General features: G+C 36.3%; 2 protein-coding genes across 2 annotated transcripts; both read right to left on the bottom strand.

Annotated features, from left to right (window-relative positions):
- Positions 1–2,291: 2,291 nt before the first annotated feature.
- LOC111208002 lies at positions 2,292–4,072 on the bottom strand. Its single transcript, XM_022706672.1, has 6 exons — positions 3,572–4,072; positions 3,321–3,497; positions 3,123–3,212; positions 2,921–3,028; positions 2,594–2,842; positions 2,292–2,513 (listed from the first exon to the last, which is right to left on the bottom strand). Exons 1-6 carry the CDS (start codon positions 4,070–4,072, stop codon positions 2,292–2,294), a joined length of 1,347 nt encoding a protein of 448 aa, XP_022562393.1.
- Positions 4,073–5,634: 1,562 nt separating this feature from the next.
- LOC106412930 lies at positions 5,635–7,800 on the bottom strand. Its single transcript, XM_013853801.2, has 3 exons — positions 7,772–7,800; positions 6,050–7,679; positions 5,635–5,955 (listed from the first exon to the last, which is right to left on the bottom strand). The coding sequence occupies exons 1-3, from the start codon at positions 7,798–7,800 to the stop codon at positions 5,635–5,637; spliced, it is 1,980 nt and encodes a 659-aa protein (XP_013709255.2).
- Between the last annotated feature and the right edge of the window lie 10,679 nt (positions 7,801–18,479).

The following is an 18,479-nucleotide window of genomic DNA, read 5'->3' as shown; positions in this document are numbered from 1 at the left end:
TCAATGCATTTCCTCGAGGCTGCATTATTTTCAAAGTCGCAATTGATTCATTAGTGGAAGAACGAAGTTTCCTCCTTGCTTTTGGCTATATACTAGTAATGGGAGATGATCATAGACTTACCCATAATCATTTAAATATGGTCTGCAAAAAGAGTTCATAATATAGTGACATGTTTAGATGTGATCTTCCTATTAATTATCCAAAAATTAATAAATTTTACGAGAGAAAGATAGACCATGTGTGGAGAAAGAAGAAGTGGGCGGTGAGGAATACAGCAAGTGGAGAGTGCACTGAGAAGAGAAGAGTCAAACAGAAAATAGATACTAATTTTAAATTTTTTATCAAGTTACTATGTTTAGAAACTTCTAAATTCACACGTTTCCTCCTCACATACCTCTCTTAGCATGCATTATTATACGTATTAGTATCTTTTCTTTTAATTTTCTTGGGAAGGTTATTATAATAATCATTACTCATGTTATCAGCTAATTATTTGTAAGTTTCAAATGTATATATTGCATTTAAGGTGTTTCCATTGTTTGTACAACAAGATCCTTTTAGAAAGTACTAATGTTCTATACAATTACAAATACGTACATAAAATCTGAACTTAAAAACTTTAAACGAAATTTGACAAGTGTCTCTCCACTTTCTTCACCAAATCGTTGAGTGTTACACACCTGTTATTTTGAAGTTAGTTATATGTATCATCATCGTTGAGACAAAGTTTATAAACACCATTGACAAGTAACACGAGGACGACCTTATACCTGGCCGATTCTGGTGCGATTCTTCACATAAATGTTTTTTGTCATTATTCATAAATATCTTCACAACATATAATTCAGCTCAAATCATATAAAACTTCACTACAAGAAAAAAGGGTTTTCTTAGCGGCTGAAAACCGCTATCTATAGATACCATAGCGTTATTGCAAGCGCTATATCATCGCCCGTTATAATAGGTCGAAGACTTTAGATAGCGCTTTTTCGCGCTGCTATCGTATTCCGATATACAATAGCGGTTTATTAATGATATTATATATTATATAATAGCGCTTTATTAATGCTATCAAATATTATTTAATAGCGGTTTTAAAAAGCCATAGTTAATATTACCATAACAGTTATATAAGTGCTACTGTTTCTATACTCTTTTAAAGTAGCTTCGTTTCGGTATTTATAATTATATATATTTTATATATATAAATATTTTTAACTATTTTTAGAAACATAAATTTCGGATTTAGAAATAGAAATTTTATTATAATAAAGATACACTCATTTTTAAGTTCAACATTACATGAAACTCATAATTATGACAAAGTACTAAGACAATTGAAAATTCTCAATTTCACAACTCATCACTCATATGAAAACAACCTTATCAGTAGGCCACACCACTGTGCTCCCTACTGCATCACCTATGACTTCAATTTCAGAGTTTGGTCTCCACACTCGTGCATCATCCATCTTGGAAACCTCTACCAAGACCTTAGAAGCATTGGGACCTAGAGGGATGAAATGAACCTTGTCTGCTGGATCTGTTGAAAACACACGACCCCAAGCTACTGTCTGTCCAGAGTTATGAGAGTCCAAAAGAGCACACTTCTGTTTACCAACTTTGTTGCTACTACCAGTGCTGTTACTAGTACTCTGAAAGACCAAAAAAAGACCAACACAAACACAATCACAATAACATCACAGAATTGCAACATATCGAAGACAAATTAACCGGCCACAGAATTGCAACATATCGAAGACAAATTAACCGGCATCTGAAGCTTACCACATTAGGTTTCTTGGTAGATTCAGCAGTTGTATCAGATAGTCGTGCCCTATCAATTGGCCAAGCAATGATCTGATGTAGTGCATCACCCATGTTTGACATTCCAGGCGCTGGTCTCCGAAAGCAGAATCTTTAACAACTACTTCAATTTTTATAACTGCAGCATTCGGTCCAAGCGGAATATCGTTCACCAATTGGTTAGGTTCAGCTGACAACAGTACACCCTCAGCAATCAACTCATCTTCTACATTCCAGTAATCAAATATTTGTACCCTTCCGACTGATGCATCCATAGTCTAATAATCATCCCAAATGTATTCTATATTAGTAATCGATTTTCAATGTGAATTTGAAAATAACACAAGAAATTTCAGTTTACCTCTGACCCGACAGTGTTAGCATGTTTTGAGAAGTCAATAACATCGTCCAATATTAACTTGTCGGATGGCCATGCAATTTTAACTCCTACAGCTTCAGAAAGTGTTCCAATACTTGTAGTTGGTCACCAGACACATGCATCTTCGACTGCTATAGAGTTGACAATTACAGCTGCCGCATTAGGACCCAGAGGAATTCGACCAATCTTATATGTGGGTTCACTTGAGTAGTATTCTCCTTCACCTACAACCACATCATCAGTCGAAATCCAATCCAATATCTGGCACCTTATTCCTCTCTTGCTACCATCGCTTCTTTCAGAACTAGGAACATCATCTTTATGTGTCTTAAAACAACAAAAAAACAAGTAAGCATCATATTGAAACACCAAGTAAAATTAATTGGACAAGTGTATAAGAAAGTTACCTTTTCGCCAGCTAAGTCAATAACAACGTTTTGCAACTTTTCAAGCTTGGTAATTAATTCCGCTTGAGTAGCTTCAAGCTTCTGGACATTTTTGTCTCTAGCTTGTAAGTAAGCAATCTTCGTAATAGTGGCTCCTCTGCCCATCCCCCTAACTCTTCCTGGTCTCTCTTTTCCGAGAACTTGACTCACAGCATCTTCACCAATGTTATCCGAGGAGTTAGAATCTATTTCACTGTCAATTGTCTTGATCTTTTCCCGCAAAGAAAAAACGAAGACACTACGAAATTGTCTTGATCCTTAACTAATAAGAATACATAATATGCTTACAATAGTTTCAACGTGTGTTTCATTCACGGGTCTCCCATCTGAATGCGTATGTCCTGCTACCCAAACCTTAGTTCTAGTAACTTTCTTAGGATCATCGTTGTTTCTTTTCTACAAGTTCGATCAAATAAAGTTCTAGTAACTTTCTTAGGTGCAAATAAAGTCATTACTTTTCTCCCAAATTCAAAAAATTAGACAAACATACCATCTCATGAGCTAGGCGACTCATGCCTTTTTGGCTTGTTGTGTGCGGAATTTGAATCTTCATAAGTCTCCTGTATTTATCACTTTGTACCTATTAACACAACCATCAGATACCATAACTTTTATCTAAAATAAATCGTATAAGTAATCAAGCATCATTAACTACAACCTTAAAATATTTGGTGCACCTAGCTTTCACCCAACTGTTCCAAGCAGAAGAAGATTGGATGTTACTAGGCTTCATTTTCTGTATCTGAGACTTGTATTTAATAGAACGGACAATAGAAGTCAGCCTAGATTTCGAGGCCCTCCACAAGCAACCCATCTGCTTAAAGACTGCATCTTTTTGCCATTCCTCTGTCAAGTTGAACCTCCCCTGTCAAATATTGAAACGTTAAACACTAAAATAATTTAAACTAGTACTCCATCGAAAAAACTTATAAAAATTACCTGAATCTCTTCCCATAAAGCGTCTTTTGTTGTTTCTTCGATGTGTCTCCAGTCATCTAGCAATACTGGCACATGCTCCCTCACAAGAGGACCAAGAAAGGAGGAGAGTGTCACTGGTCCACTACCGACATCCTCACCTATGGAGTTGAACTCTACATCTACCTTGTCCTCTGCATTTTTGGCCACTTTGCGCATTTTAGTTAGACCCCTTGTCTTCCTCGTTTTGATCTCGGATTGCTGTGTCTGAGTGTCATAGGTGTTGGACACTCCATTGCTAGAAGCAGGGATGGGTTCTTCAACTTCAGTTTGTGAATGTTGATCCACTTCTACGTCTTGCGCCTCTTCCTCAGTCGATTCTTTAGCAGCACTCTCTTCTCTTTCATTAACCTTCGGAGCATTCTTCTTTTGTTTCTTATGAACCTCTGACCCGACAGGACTCGCATCAACACCTGCTTGACGCTTACTGCGACGGTTTTGCTCATTAACAGCTTGAGATTTCATCATTGCAGAGAACCTGAAACAAAACTAGAATTTTTAGTATCTAAACATCAACAAGGACACCTTCACAGTCTTCCCTAACACAGAAACTCTCATCATCAGATTGATATCCTATATCTTCAATTGGCTGGACTGATGGTTCAAAATCGATCTTCTCTTCTGTCTCTAACTCATGGTATCCTCTTGGTGGTGCCCGCATAACAACATACCAAGGTGAGCTTTCATCTTCTCTAGAATAGAAGACCTGTTTAGCTTGCGATGGCAGAATGTATGGATCGTTTGCAAATGATGACTGATTCATATGAAGATTGACAAGTGTGAACCCTTCTTCCTCTTTAACTCCTTTCCCTTTGTGAGCCCAACTACGCTTAAACAGGGGAACTTGGAACATGTGGTAGTCCACCAATATGATCTCCTTTATCACTCCATAGTAAGCTACCATGTCTGCCATTTGCTTAGAATCTTTAGCACTAGCTCGACACATCGAAAATGCTTCATATGCAACCCCACTATTCTGTGTATTGCGCTTTACATCATCAGAATGGTATCGATGTCCATTCACCACGTATCCCTTGTATGTGTGAGCAATATTCCTTGGTCCAAAAGCAAGCCATCTCAGCCTTTTCGAATGTTCCTTCGAGTTATTAGGTATCTAATTAACATGAAACGTGTAGCAGAGTTAATAATCATACAAAAATGTAAAGATTAAAGCATATAATAAGCTCATTTACCTTATCTTTTATCCACTGGGGGGACCTTTCTGTGTGATATTTTCACAGTAGAGTTTCATTTTGTGCGCATCTTTCATCAGTAGCTTGCAGTTCTTCCAAATGCAACCTGCTTTCTTTAAGTTAGACGATGTATAAAATAGAACAACTTTATATATCTAACTGCTGTTTTACTTACCCAATATACGGATCCATGACTGCTGTATTCATGAGGATATAACGATGAGCTATATCTCTCTCCTTATCTGTGAGGGTTACTTCTGTAGCTTTCTGTAATGGTCTTCCTTCAAGGACATTCTGAGTTGCCTCAATATCTTCATTTCTATTAATTGCTTCTTGGACTGGAACAGATTTTCGAAGGAACTCCATACAAAACGAAATGCATTCACTAGACAAATATCCCTCAGCCATACAAGCTTCGGGTCGTGCAAAATTCTTGACATAAGCTTTTAGAGTCTTCATATATCTACATACCAGAACATATAAGTTAGTCTATTTATTGAAAGTATACGACAAAGACAAAAAATAATTACCTCTCAAACGGATACATCCATCTGAAGTGCACAGGGCCACCCAAGCGTGCTTTTTTAGCTAGATGGAGAGGAAGGTGAAACATAATGTCGAAGAGTGATGGTGGAAAGAATCTCTCCAACTGGCACATTGTTTCCACAATCTCAGATTCTAGAGTCAGTAGCTTCTCTGGATCAATAACTCGTTGGCAAAGTCTGTTGAAGTAGTTGCAGATACGATTGACAGCTATCTGATGTCCTTTAGGCAATAAACCTCTCAATGCCACATGAAAAAGGTTCTGCAAAAGAACGTGATGGTCATGTGACTTCATGCTGCCGATATTGGGAGGATCCAACGAGACACAACTGGATATATTTGCACAATATCCATCGGGGCCTCTAAACTTGGATAGCCGTCTACAGAATTTTTTTTCTCTTCCTTGGAAAGCCAGAATGCAGCTAGAGGCAAATAAGTTCTCTTCCCATGCTTTTCTGGATGTAAATTGTTCCTGGTTCCCATATCTTCTAAATCTTTTGTTGCTTTCAACCCATCCTTTGATTTTGCATTATTCATAAGAATAGATTGTAGTGCGTCTGAGACGTTCTTCTCGACGTGCATAACATCTATGTTATGCCTCATAGGCATTTTCTGCAAACATTATGTAGAGTTAATTATCAGAAACAATTTAATTAGCTTACATAAATTCAGAAAGCTAAAATTAATTGTAAAGCAGAACGTATACCTTCCAATATGGTAAGTCAAAGAAGTTAGACTTTTTTTTCCACCTCCATAAATCATCATCTTCTTCGATTTCTTCAGCTGTTGCAGCTTCATCATCGTCATCTTCTGCTTCTGCCCTTTTACGCTTCCCCTTTTTAGCTAATGGTCTTCCAAAATAATTTCTAATTCCTCTAAGGCTGTCAAATATTTCTTTCCCACTCTGAATCCTCTTTGAAACACCAGACTCCACTGTGTTGTCAAACCAACCCTTTCTACGTCTGTAGGGATGACCAGGCATCAGTCGCTTCATGTTGCCCATATACACATGTTTCCTACTAAACTTAAGCCATCTATGCGGTGTCTCCTTCCCACATACAATACATGCTTGCTTCCCCTTAACTTTACATCCAGCTAATGTCCCTAAAGCTGGGTAGTCTGTGATACTCCACAACAGCATAGCTCTTAAATTAAAACTCTCCTTCTTAAAGGCATCATAAACTTCAATACCTTCGGTCCACAAGTCCTTGAGGTCCTCTATCAGGGGCTGTAGATACACGTCAATGTTGTTGCTAGGTGTTGTTGGTCCAGGTATCAACATCGTCAACATAATGTTCTCCGCTTTCATGCACTGAGTTGGCGCCATATTGTAGTTAACTAGGAGAACCGGCCACGTGCTGTACTTGGTGTTTTGGATCGAGAATGGATTCATCCCATCAGTAGAAAGACCTAGTCTCAGGTTTCTTGCTTCAGCAGCAAATTCCGGCCACTTATCGTTTGCCTGAACCCAAGTCAAAGAATCCACAGGATGCTGCATAGATCCATCTTCAGTTGCATTGTTGAAGTGCCAACACAAATCCTCAGCCAACCGTTTCGATCTAAACATCCTCTTGAATCTCTCTTTTATGGGAAAATACCTAAGCACCTTACATGGAACTCCTTTCTTCTCCTCACCAGTGTGCTTATCTCTTTCCCATCTTGATTCACTACATCTTGGACAGCAAACTATCTCCGCATACTGTTTCCTATAAAGGATACAATCATTTTTGCAGGCGTGGATGACATCATAACCAAAACCAAACACCTTTAAGAACTTCTTCATCTCATCCGTAAACTTAGGCAGAACATTATCTGGAGGTAGCATGTCATGAACTAATGTCATTAGCTGGTCAAAATAGCTCTCTGACATCCCACTCTTGACCTTTACACGGTAAAGACCCATGATAGCAGCAACCTTGGTGTATTTCTGACATGTCGGGTACAGTGGAGTCTCGGCATCATCTAACTTCTTCCTAAACTCGTCCTCTTCTGGCCTCTCAATACCATTAAAATCCTCTGAATTCTGCTTCTCAAATGGTGTCTTGCCATCGCTCGCTATAAAAGCTGTCCTCATCAACTCATAAGCCTCATTTTCAGACGTCTGAACATCAGCTGTCTTATCTGGCCTTATATCCCCGTGTTTACTCCAATATTTACATCCCTTGTACTTCTGATCCATCCCTCTGATGACGAGATGCTCAAAAACTGTCTCTCTTGATTGATGGCAGACATTGCGGCAATCAACGCAAGGGCAGAACATTTCAACTAGATCACCCAATCGTCTTGATGACGAAGAAACAAACTCAGTTGCACCTTGCTCATACTCGAGACTATTCCTGTCAGATGCACACAAATGAAAATTAATTCAGAAGCACAATTTCGTGAATGAAATCAAAAAAAGATAAGCAAAACACAGTAATATTTATACCTTGGTAACCAGACCCAAGCTTTATCCATCGCACAACAGCTCCGACCAAATGTATATAAAAACACTAACTTTATTATGCCTCAAGAACACACAAAGACAACTTATAGAAGAATCAGTATAAATCGGTTTGGTTTTACCTAATAAAAATGTCTTCTCTTTTGATTTAAACGACCTGAAAAATAAAAGCAATGATATAATTCAATTGAAACAAAATCAAAAGCTATAGCCAAACCTAGAAAAATACACGACAGATACCTTTCTTGGAAGATCTGAATCTAAAGCTCCCTGTAAAAGAGTAAAAGACCGAATCAATTGGACATGCAACCCTAAATCAGCCACCAGTTAAATAGGAATAAACGATTGGTTTATCAGAAACAAAAAAAAAATACAGATATTAGACGAGATTGTACATACGATTCAGAATCGAAGAACATTTGTTGGGTTTTAGAGATTCTGGAAAACCATTACGACGAGATAGAAATCGGAGATTAATGTGTTATTTGAAGAGATTAATTTTTTAGAGTCAGACCAATCGGGAAAATAATTGAGACGAAGAGATAGAGGGGAGATGAGAACTCAGGGGAGATAGAAAGAGGGAAGAACCGAAAAAGAAAAAATGAATTAAGTGAAATTGGTAAGCCCGGGCAAATGAAAATTTTGTCCGCCTAACTTATTCGTAGCGCTTCCGCACTAAAGTGCCATGTAAAATGACTATTAAAATTCGGCCCAACTAAAGATAGCGTTTACAATTTTATAACCGCTATATAAACTCAATTACATATCAACCATAGCAGAAACGAAAAAAAACGCTATCCTACTCCACTATAAAAACCTCTTTTTCTTGCAGTGCTTGTAATAAAATATGTAACATGCATGGTAAATTGCGCAATACTACGTAATAAATTATAAGTAAGAAAATAGTGGTATATATAGTAGGATGGTATCACCATTCTTTTAATGTACGCCCCTTAATTCTTATCACTATTTCATATCACTTTTAAGTGTATAGTCATCTCTAATCACTAATTTGTCTTATGAAAAAAATTCTATAGGGTTTTGTTACTTGAAGCTTGCGCAATCTTCATTTTCTCATATCGACATGTGTCTAGTTTGTGTGTGCAGTGATAGTAGAATGTGTTCGCCCTAAACGTGTTGATGTTTTTTAACTAAACGTATTAATGTTTCCTCTCCATGCACTTTATTTCTCCTTTGGGTAATAGGCTATCAAAGGTAAGATAGTAGAAATATGCTAAGACATCTCTTTAAAAACTTAGGATTAAAATGAAGCAATTAACTACATTGACAGTTGTTTTTATTAAAGAGCTTAAGATATTTTCTGAACAAAAATATCTATATTTTGGGGGTTTGAGAACATTAATCATATAGCATTAGCGACTATGAATTGATTCTATTCCTCCACGTACAAGGAGAGTCGTCATGAAGTTCTCTACTACCAAAATTATCAATTGGGCAGATACTTTAAACTATCGAATAATTAGTTTAACCTAACTAAATTCCATATTTAGAAAATGATTAACTTATAGACTAGTAGACATTTAAAAGTTTCTTGAGTGCAAATTGTGGGATCTTGCTATGGACGGTTCGAGTTAATTAAGCATATAATAACACATTGGAATGCGCTTTCTTTACCAATGGCGTCTCTGATCTTCACAAAGACACAACCTTTTTGTTCATTATGCATAGCCGTAGCATTTTACAACCATCCATGGATTTTTATTTATAATGCTTTTAGGTCAAGAGAACATTCGCCTTTGTACTTTGAATGGACCATGACCAACAAAAAAAATCAACATTCGGTCGTAATAATAAAATAAACATATGTGATTCGTCTATTATAACGATATTAGCTAGAGTAATTGCATTATTTAATCTCAATTTGATTAGCGAATATAACAAAAGACACTTGTTTAAATGAATAAAACAATGCGTGTTTTTCAAAACCAACCCACAATTTCTAGTCAAACCCAAAACCAACCTTTCTTTTTGTTATTACTATTCATCAATAAAATTTTCATACTATCCTTATGTTTTTGAATTATTCACAAAATTGTCATTTTTATTTAATTTTTTATTAATTTCGAAATTAACAAAAAACCAAATACACCCTAACCATTTTTTCTTATTTACAAAAATGTCATCATCATCAATTTTTTCAACTACCATGAACCACCATTTTTGAGCTCTAAAGCTCAAAAATTCAATTTTCAACCAATTTTTTTCTCATTCTAACCCAAAAAACTTCATTTCCTCTCATCTTCTCTACATTTCCATATAAAAAACTCTCATAACTTTCATTTTCATAATCACAAACTTCATATTTTCGAGTTTCTTCGTTAGTGAATAGTCAAAGATGTTTCTTTTTGCTCATATTTGGAGTTTGGACGGTTGAAAAGGTTGGAAACGAGCTTTACACAGAAAAAGGTAACTATTTATATGGTTTTCGTTCTTTTTCAGATCTGTATCGCGACGGTAGACTGTTTTGTATGTCTACGCCTCCGTAGAGACTTACGATGCAGTCTATTTGTCAACGCACGGGTAAGTTTTGCAATTGACTAAACAAATTTTTTTCTAACACAGAGTTCCCCAGTAGTCTCCGTCTTTACCTTTGACAACAAAAATAAAACTTTCGGTAGACTTACTAAGACGTCTACCTAAAAAGGTTAGTTTTTCATTTGACCGAACTTTTGACTTTTTAAAATAGACTTCAACGGAAGTCTACAAAATGTAGACTGCCAACAAAGTCTATAAAAGGTCAGTTCTGCATTTGACCAAAACTTTGACTTCGTTGAATAGGTTAGTTTTGTGTTTGACCAAAAAGTTTAAAAAGCAATCAAAAATTTATTAAATTGTAGACTTCATATGTAGTCTTCTTATCTTAGAAAAAAAATGTAGACTGCATATAAAGTCTACTTTTTTATTTTGGTCAAATGCAAAACCAACCCGTCGGATTTGAGAGTAGACTTCACAAGAAGTCTACACACCCGTAGACGTTCATTTCAATCTACTGATTGGAAGTCAAACTTGGTCAATTGCAAAACTAACCTCTCTCAAAAAAATTCAAACATGTAGACTGCATATGAAGTCTGGTTCTGAAAGTCAAATCTTGGATGAATTCTGGTCAATTGCAATAACTAACCTTTTTAAACTGTAGACTGAAATGAAAGTCGACATGTACAAAATCACAGTTTTTTTTCAACTATAGAACGCAACTCGTAAAATGGTCAATTGCAAAAACCAATCCAAAGAGCAGACCTATTTGACAAGCTACGTCTGTAAACTGAAAAGAACGTCTAGATCTTCAGATACTAAATATTAAATCTGCATAGAAAAATCTATAAAAATGTGAATTTGTGTATTATTCATTAAGTTTTTTTTTGTTTTTTTTTGTTTGACAGTGTGTGTTAGTTAATCCTAATAGGTTTGAGTGATTTTGAAAAGAAAATGTTTTATAATTATGAAAATGTAATTCATTTGATTTGACAATATTGTTAGCTAATAATTCTTGACGTATTTGTAAGTCTTCGTTTATAGTTTTATGAAACATGAAATATTTCTTTGCTGATTATGTAAACCTGTATTTTTTTGCAGGAAATGGCTCAGATACCTGTTGTGTATGGAGAATGGGTGGTGAAAGGCTCTTTGCGGGAGTTTGTGGTCAATAATCGGAAATGAGGGAGAATGTTTCTTATGTCGGGTGGTTTTACACATGGTGAACTTCTTGAAATGGCACTAGAAGATTATGGTCTGGACAAGAAAATCGAGAAGGCGGTGCTAACATATTCCTTACCAGGCGTCATTTTACAACAAATGGCTCTGGATACTCCTCCTATGCATGTCACGAATGATAGACAAGTGCGGAACTTGATCGAGTTAGCTAAGACACACTTTGTACGCCTTTGTGTATCAAGTCAGAGCCAACTAGAAATTTTTGGTGTTAGATAATAAGTGTTGACGTCTTTGTAAATCTACAAAGGTAGATTGCAGTTGAAGTCTACGTCGTAAATTCTATTAAAAGTACAATTGTGTATTATTCATCATATTTTTTCATGATTTAATTATTTTACAGTGTATGTTAGTAATTTAATGGTCTTGGGTGAATTTCAAAAGTTAATGTGTTATAATTATACACTTGGAACTTATTGCAAAAAAAATTTGATTAGTTTAACTCTTGAAACTTTTTGAGAATTTTGTATAGATTTTCTTCTTCTCACATGTGTGTTAGTTATTATTTTAGCCTATGGTGGTTTTACTTGTTTGGTTGATTAGATCTTGTGAAAAAATTGATATCTAACAAAAAATTAATAATTAATATCATACAAGTGAAACACAACTAAAAATGAATACAATCTTTATAGATTATGCATTAAACAATTATTTAAAAATTAATATTATGCATTAAACAATTATTTAAAAATTAATATTTTATTATAAGAAATTATTACAGAGCAATATATTAAAAATTATTCTTGAGTATGTTTGATTTTTCATAATCTTGATGCCTCAAATAAAGTCTTGAAAAAAGTACCTGCAAAATAAGATAGAGTTATGAAAAAAACAAAAGATAAAAAAATAAATCATATTTTAGTAGACTTTTTACTAAGTCTACGTAAAGTTATTGTTTAGTAAACTTTAGTTGAAGTCTACACTGACGTAAAATTTTTATATCTAAAAGTGTACATTTAGAAAATTTGAAAATATTATGTTCTCGAAGATATTTTAAAAATAGTTTTTTTGTCATCCTTGTAACAAAGCAAAAACATAAAGTATGAATCTTTAAATTTATTTCATTATAAACACAAAATATCTTATAATGAATATATGTAAAGCTTACATTTTTGGAAAGATGATTTTAAAACTTTGGAAAAGAATACCTGCAAAAAATGATTAAAAATTAAAATCATATTTTGAGTAAGCTTCTAATGAAATATGCTTAAAATTCAAGGCTTGTAGACTTCTTTTCAAGTCCACCAGCCCTAACTTTTAAGTAGACCACTACAAGAACATGTGCCCATAACAACGAACATTTACGACGAAAATATTTCGTCGTAAATTTACATGGTGTTTACAACGGAGTTACGAGGAATCCATCTTTCGTCGTAAACGCCATGTAAATTTACGACGAATAGTTTTCGTCGTAAAATCCATGTAAGTTTACGACGAATGTACGTGGAATGAGAAATACGTCGTAATCATTACATCGACATTACAACGAAACATGTTACCGTTATATTTAGGTGAAAATGTGTATTCAATGTGCTTTAGCTTACCTAATTTCGTCGTAAAGTCGTTGTAAATATTATGTTAAAACCATGTAAAACATTCCTTGTAAAATCGTTGTTATATTTCAACTACCCAACTCGAAAATTTCTCTATATATATGTCATTTCCCATAGCTCTCTTCCTCACAACACACAAACAGGAGAAAAAAAATCAGAAAAAAAAATCAGAAAAAAAAATTTCAAAAAAAAATCTAAGAAAAAAATGGCCGGTGGCGGTAGTATTTACGAGTTACGGAGTTGAATGTATTTGCACAAAGATTCCGACGGGAGCGTGACAAACGCATTTCTGAGCGGGCTAGAGACATTCATGCACCAGGCGTGCTGTACACCGATCACACAGGAAAGCGGTAAGATGTTCTGCCCCTGTCGAAAATGCAAGAATTCAAAATTTGCACGTAGTTAAACTGTATGGAAGAATTTAGTAAACAGAAGATTTACACCACATTACTACATTTGGTATCAACACAGAGAGGGTTATGGGGGAAATGAAGCTAGTAGTAGTAATAATAATTTTGAGGATGGTCATCATAGTGAAGAACCGAATCATTTGCATAATGAATATAATTATCATCAAGATCATGAGCAGATGGTAGATCATGATAGGGTTCAAGATATGAATAGTGATGCATTTTTAGAAACAACTACAACAATAGCTGATGGAACTGGAAATGTAGAAGAACCTAATTTGGATGCAAAAAGGTTTTATGAAATGCTAGATGCTGCAAATCAACCAATCTACACTGGTTGTAGAGAAGGTCTCTCTAAATTGTCTCTAGCAGCTAGGATGATGAATATTAAAACGGATCATAATTTACCTGAGAATTGCATGGATGCATGGGCGGAGTTGTTTAAAGAGTATTTGCCAGAAGACAACGTGTCTGCTGAATCTTATTATGAGATTCAGAAATTGGTTTATAGTCTTGGGTTGCCTTCGGAGATGATTGATGTTTGCATCGACAACTGCATGATCTACTGGAAAGAAGATGACAAGTTAGAAGAGTGTCGATTCTGCAAAAAACCACGATTCAAACCGCAAGGCCGTGGGAGGAATAGGGTACCGTACCAAAGGATGTGGTACCTACCAATTACAGACAGATTGAAAAGATTATATCAATCTGAGAGGACTGCTGCGTCGATGAGGTGGCATGCGGAACATGTCCAGAGAGATGGTGAGGTTGCACATCCATCAGACGCAAGAGCGTGGAAACATTTCAACAAGGTACACGCAGATTTTGCTACAAATATTCGGAATGTCTATCTTGGGTTATGCACCGATGGATTTAGTCCATTTGGAATGTCTGGTAGACAATATTCTTTGTGGCCAGTCATTCTTACGCCGTACAATTTACCGCCGGATATGTGCATGGAACAAGAATTTCTATTTTTGACCATATTAATCCCTGGGCCGAAGCATCCAAAACGGTCTCTTGATGTTTTTCTTCAACCGTTGATAGAAGAGCTAAAGCAATTGTGGTCAGAAGGGGTGAGGACGTACGATTGTTCCTTGAAAAACAATTTTACGATGCGAGCAGTTCTGCTGTGGACGATAAGTGATTTCCCTGCTTATGGGATGTTGTCTGGCTGGACAACACATGGAAGATTATCTTGTCCATATTGTCTTGGATCGACGGATGCTTTTCAACTGAAGAATGGTAGGAAGAGTTGTTGGTTTGATTGTCATCGTCGCTTTCTTCCACTTGCCCATCCGTACAGAAGAAATAAGACATTGTTTCGGCACAAAAAAATTGTCAGAGACGGTCCTCCTCCATATCTCACCGGCCAGCAGATCGAAGCAGACATTGATTATTACGGAGCTCAGGAAACAGTTAAAGTTGGAGGAAATTGGCATGTTCCTGGAAATATGTCTGATGGGTATGGTGTGTCTCACAATTGGCATAAGAAGAGTATATTTTGGGAACTACCATATTGGAAGGATCTTCTCTTACGCCACAATCTGGATGTCATGCATATTGAGAAGAACTTTTTTGAGAACATCATGAATACATTACTTAACGTCCCTGGGAAGACAAAAGATAACAAAAAGCCAAGGATGGACTTACCTGATATTTGCTCAAGAAGTGAGTTACATATCAATGGAAACGTTCCTGTTCCCATCTTCCGGTTGTCATCAGAAGCCAAAACAACCTTGTTTGACTGGGTTGCATCAGAAGTTAAGTTTCCTGATGGTTATGTTTCAAATCTGTCAAGATGTGTTGAACGAGGTCCAAAGTTCTCCGTAATGAAAAGTCATGATTGTCATGTGTTTATGCAACGACTACTTCCATTTGCTTTTGCCGAGCTCCTTCCAGCAAATGTCCATGAAGCACTTGCAGGTAATTATAATTTTATAATATATATACATATGTTATGAAATGTTATTAATTTGATTACTTTTGCAATATACAGCCATCGGCGCTTTTTTCAGAGATCTTAGCACACGTACGTTCAAGGAAGAAGTCATCGAACAACTTCATCATAACATTCCGATCATATTGTGCAACCTGGAGAAGATATTTCCTCCTTCATTTTTTGACGTCATGGAGCATCTAGTTGTCCACCTACCGTATGAAGCATTGCTTCGTGGACCTGTTCACAACGGATGGATGTATCCGTATGAGCGACAGATGAAACATTTGAAGGGGAAAGCAAGAAATCTTGCAAAGGTGGAAGGTTCAATAGTTGCGGGGAGTTTGACAGCCGAAACATCTAACTTCACATCATACTACTTTGCTCCAACTGTTCGTACGAGGAAAAGAGTTCCTAGAAGATATGATGATGGTGGAGTACCGACATCATATCCAATTGATGGTGTTCCTGACATTTTCTGCGAAATTGCACGGTTTGGTGGTAAAACGAAAGAAGTATGGTGGTCATGTGAAGAGGATAAACATAGTGCCCACACTTATATTCTGCTCAACTGCGAGGATGCAGTGACCCGTTACTTTGAAAGGTAAATATTTTTGTGAATGTTAATTATATGAATTGAAGTTAATTATGTATGACTTGATTATTTGTTTAATTTGCAGCATGTTTGTATCTCAAGTTGAAGAAGCAATACCAGGAATATCTGCAACTGATGTGGACACACGTAAAGATAAGCACTTTGTCAAGTGGTTAAAATCACAGGTACGTAATATATCTCATACATTGATTAATTAAGTAAGTGTTTTGATACTTCAATATTAATTAAGAATAACTGCTTTTTGCAGGTTGATTATGACGATCCTTATTATCCCGTATGGTTTCACGAATTGGTTCAAGGTCCAGTTGCAAAGGTCACCACATCACCTATGTATTTCACACGAGGATTTACCTTTCACACATACGAGTATGGGAGACATCGGGCAACGAGTAACTACGGAATATGTGTGAAAGGTGAAACAGACTTTTACGGGATCTTGCAGGAGATTATTGAAGTGGAATTTCCGGGGTTATTGAAGCTAAAATGCGTCCTCTTCAAATGTGAATGGTTCGATCCTGTTGTGAACCGAGGGATTCGGTATAACAAATTTGGTGTTGTGGATGTCAATTTTGGGAGAAGATACAACAAATTTGAGCCTTTCATTTTAGCTTCACAAGCCGAGCAAGTTAGCTTCCTTCCTTATCCTCGGCTTCGAACTTCCGGGATAAACTGGTTAGCTGCTATCAAAATTACACCTCGTGGACGCATTGTCGCTGGAGAAGAACCGCCCTTGCAAGAAGAAGACGCTATCAATGAAGTTGAGGTACCAGAACAACCAACTGATGAAATCCTTTTGATCGACCCGCAAAACTTTCAATATGAAGATATTCCCGAAGATGCGACAGATGAAGCACGTGAAGACGAGTTCGAGAGAAGCGACGATGATGATTGTAATGATAGTGATGAGAACGAAAACGATTTAGAGTGATGTAATATTGATGAGAACGAAAACGATTTAGAGTGATGTAATATATGTAACAAATGTTGTATTTCTCTATTGTAACGTATGTTTAAAGAAATATTATTTTTTTACCATCCTAATGTATGTGTAACAAATGTTGTTTTATATAATATGTATTTCTTTAGTTTTTAAAAAATTATTTGGAGTTTTAGGGTTGTAGAGTTTAAGTTGGAGAAAGAGCACAAAGTAGTAGAGAAGAGATATGATGTTAGATGATATGTGACTTTGGGGTTTAGGGATTTCATTCTCGGTGTTTAGGGTTAAGCGTTGTAAAATCGTCGTAAATGGTTATCTATTCCACGTAATTTCGTCGTAAATGGAAAAACGCGGGCCTGGTAAATTCGTCGTAAATGTGGGCCTGGTAAATTCGTCGTAAACCGACGTTTCAACGTAATTTCATCGTAAATCAAAAAACGCGGGCCTGGTAACTTTGTCGTAAATGAAAAAACGCGGGCCTGGTAACTTAGTCGTAATATTACGTCGCGTTTACGACGAATCCTTTTCTATATATTGAGACGCCGAGACGAGGCTTCCTCGTTCATTCCTCCCAAACTCCTCTCCTCTCCCTCTAAGGTACATTCTCTTTCCTCTTTTTTTTTTTTTAAGTTAGTTTAGGTTATTAATTAGTTAGGTAATTAGTTTAGGTGATTAGTTAGAAAATTAGTTTAGGTGATTAGTTAGATGATGGAATGCTATAGTTTAGGTGATTAGTTAGGCAACAGAATAATTTTTTAATTATGTCGTCATAATTGATTAAATTTATTTAAATTTTTTTTAGATGGCTCCTAGAAGGAAACCAGCAGCACCTACTTATGCCCAGTTGTTTGGCGATGGTTCCGGTACATCTTCTTCCGGTCCATCGTCTTCCGATGCAGTTCCAGACTCTCAGACTTCTCAGAGAGTTTTTTTGAGTCCTCTTCTTCCACCGCAGATGCCTCCACCTCCTCCTCCAGCGGCTGCACCTGAGCCTGCCCCAGAAGGTGCAGTTCATCCAGATTTGCGTGTGCCTTCATATGCTCCCTTCGCGAGATATACGGTGGAGGATTTGCTTGCCCAGCCTGGACGGGAGGGTTTGGATGTTCTAGACCCCGATAGACCCCGAGGAACTTATTGGTAAGTTATTAATTTTTATTACATTAAAATTAAATTAATTTTTATTTTCTAATGGTTAAATTGTATTTTTCAGGTTTGGGGCTAACAACCGTGTTAGCCGGAGCGTTTCGGCGATGATTAAGGGTTACTACGACGGGGCATACCCGAACTGGAGCAAGACACCAAATCACGTTAAGATCACGTGGTTTAAATGTTTTGCGGTAAAATTTTTAAATTTAATTAAATTTTCACTTTTAAATATATATATATATATTTTTAATATTTATTATTAATTGTAATTTTTTTAAAATTTTTATGTTTCAGCGAAAGTGGCATTGGTCTTTGGGAATCACCGAGAGGGTGAAGGCGGAATTCGTTGCAAAGGCAAAGCCC

Source organism: Brassica napus, chromosome C7 (genome assembly GCF_020379485.1).
Source record: "Brassica napus cultivar Da-Ae chromosome C7, Da-Ae, whole genome shotgun sequence".
Classification (NCBI taxonomy): domain Eukaryota; kingdom Viridiplantae; phylum Streptophyta; class Magnoliopsida; order Brassicales; family Brassicaceae; genus Brassica; species Brassica napus.
This window is presented reverse-complemented; position numbering and strand designations above follow the sequence as displayed.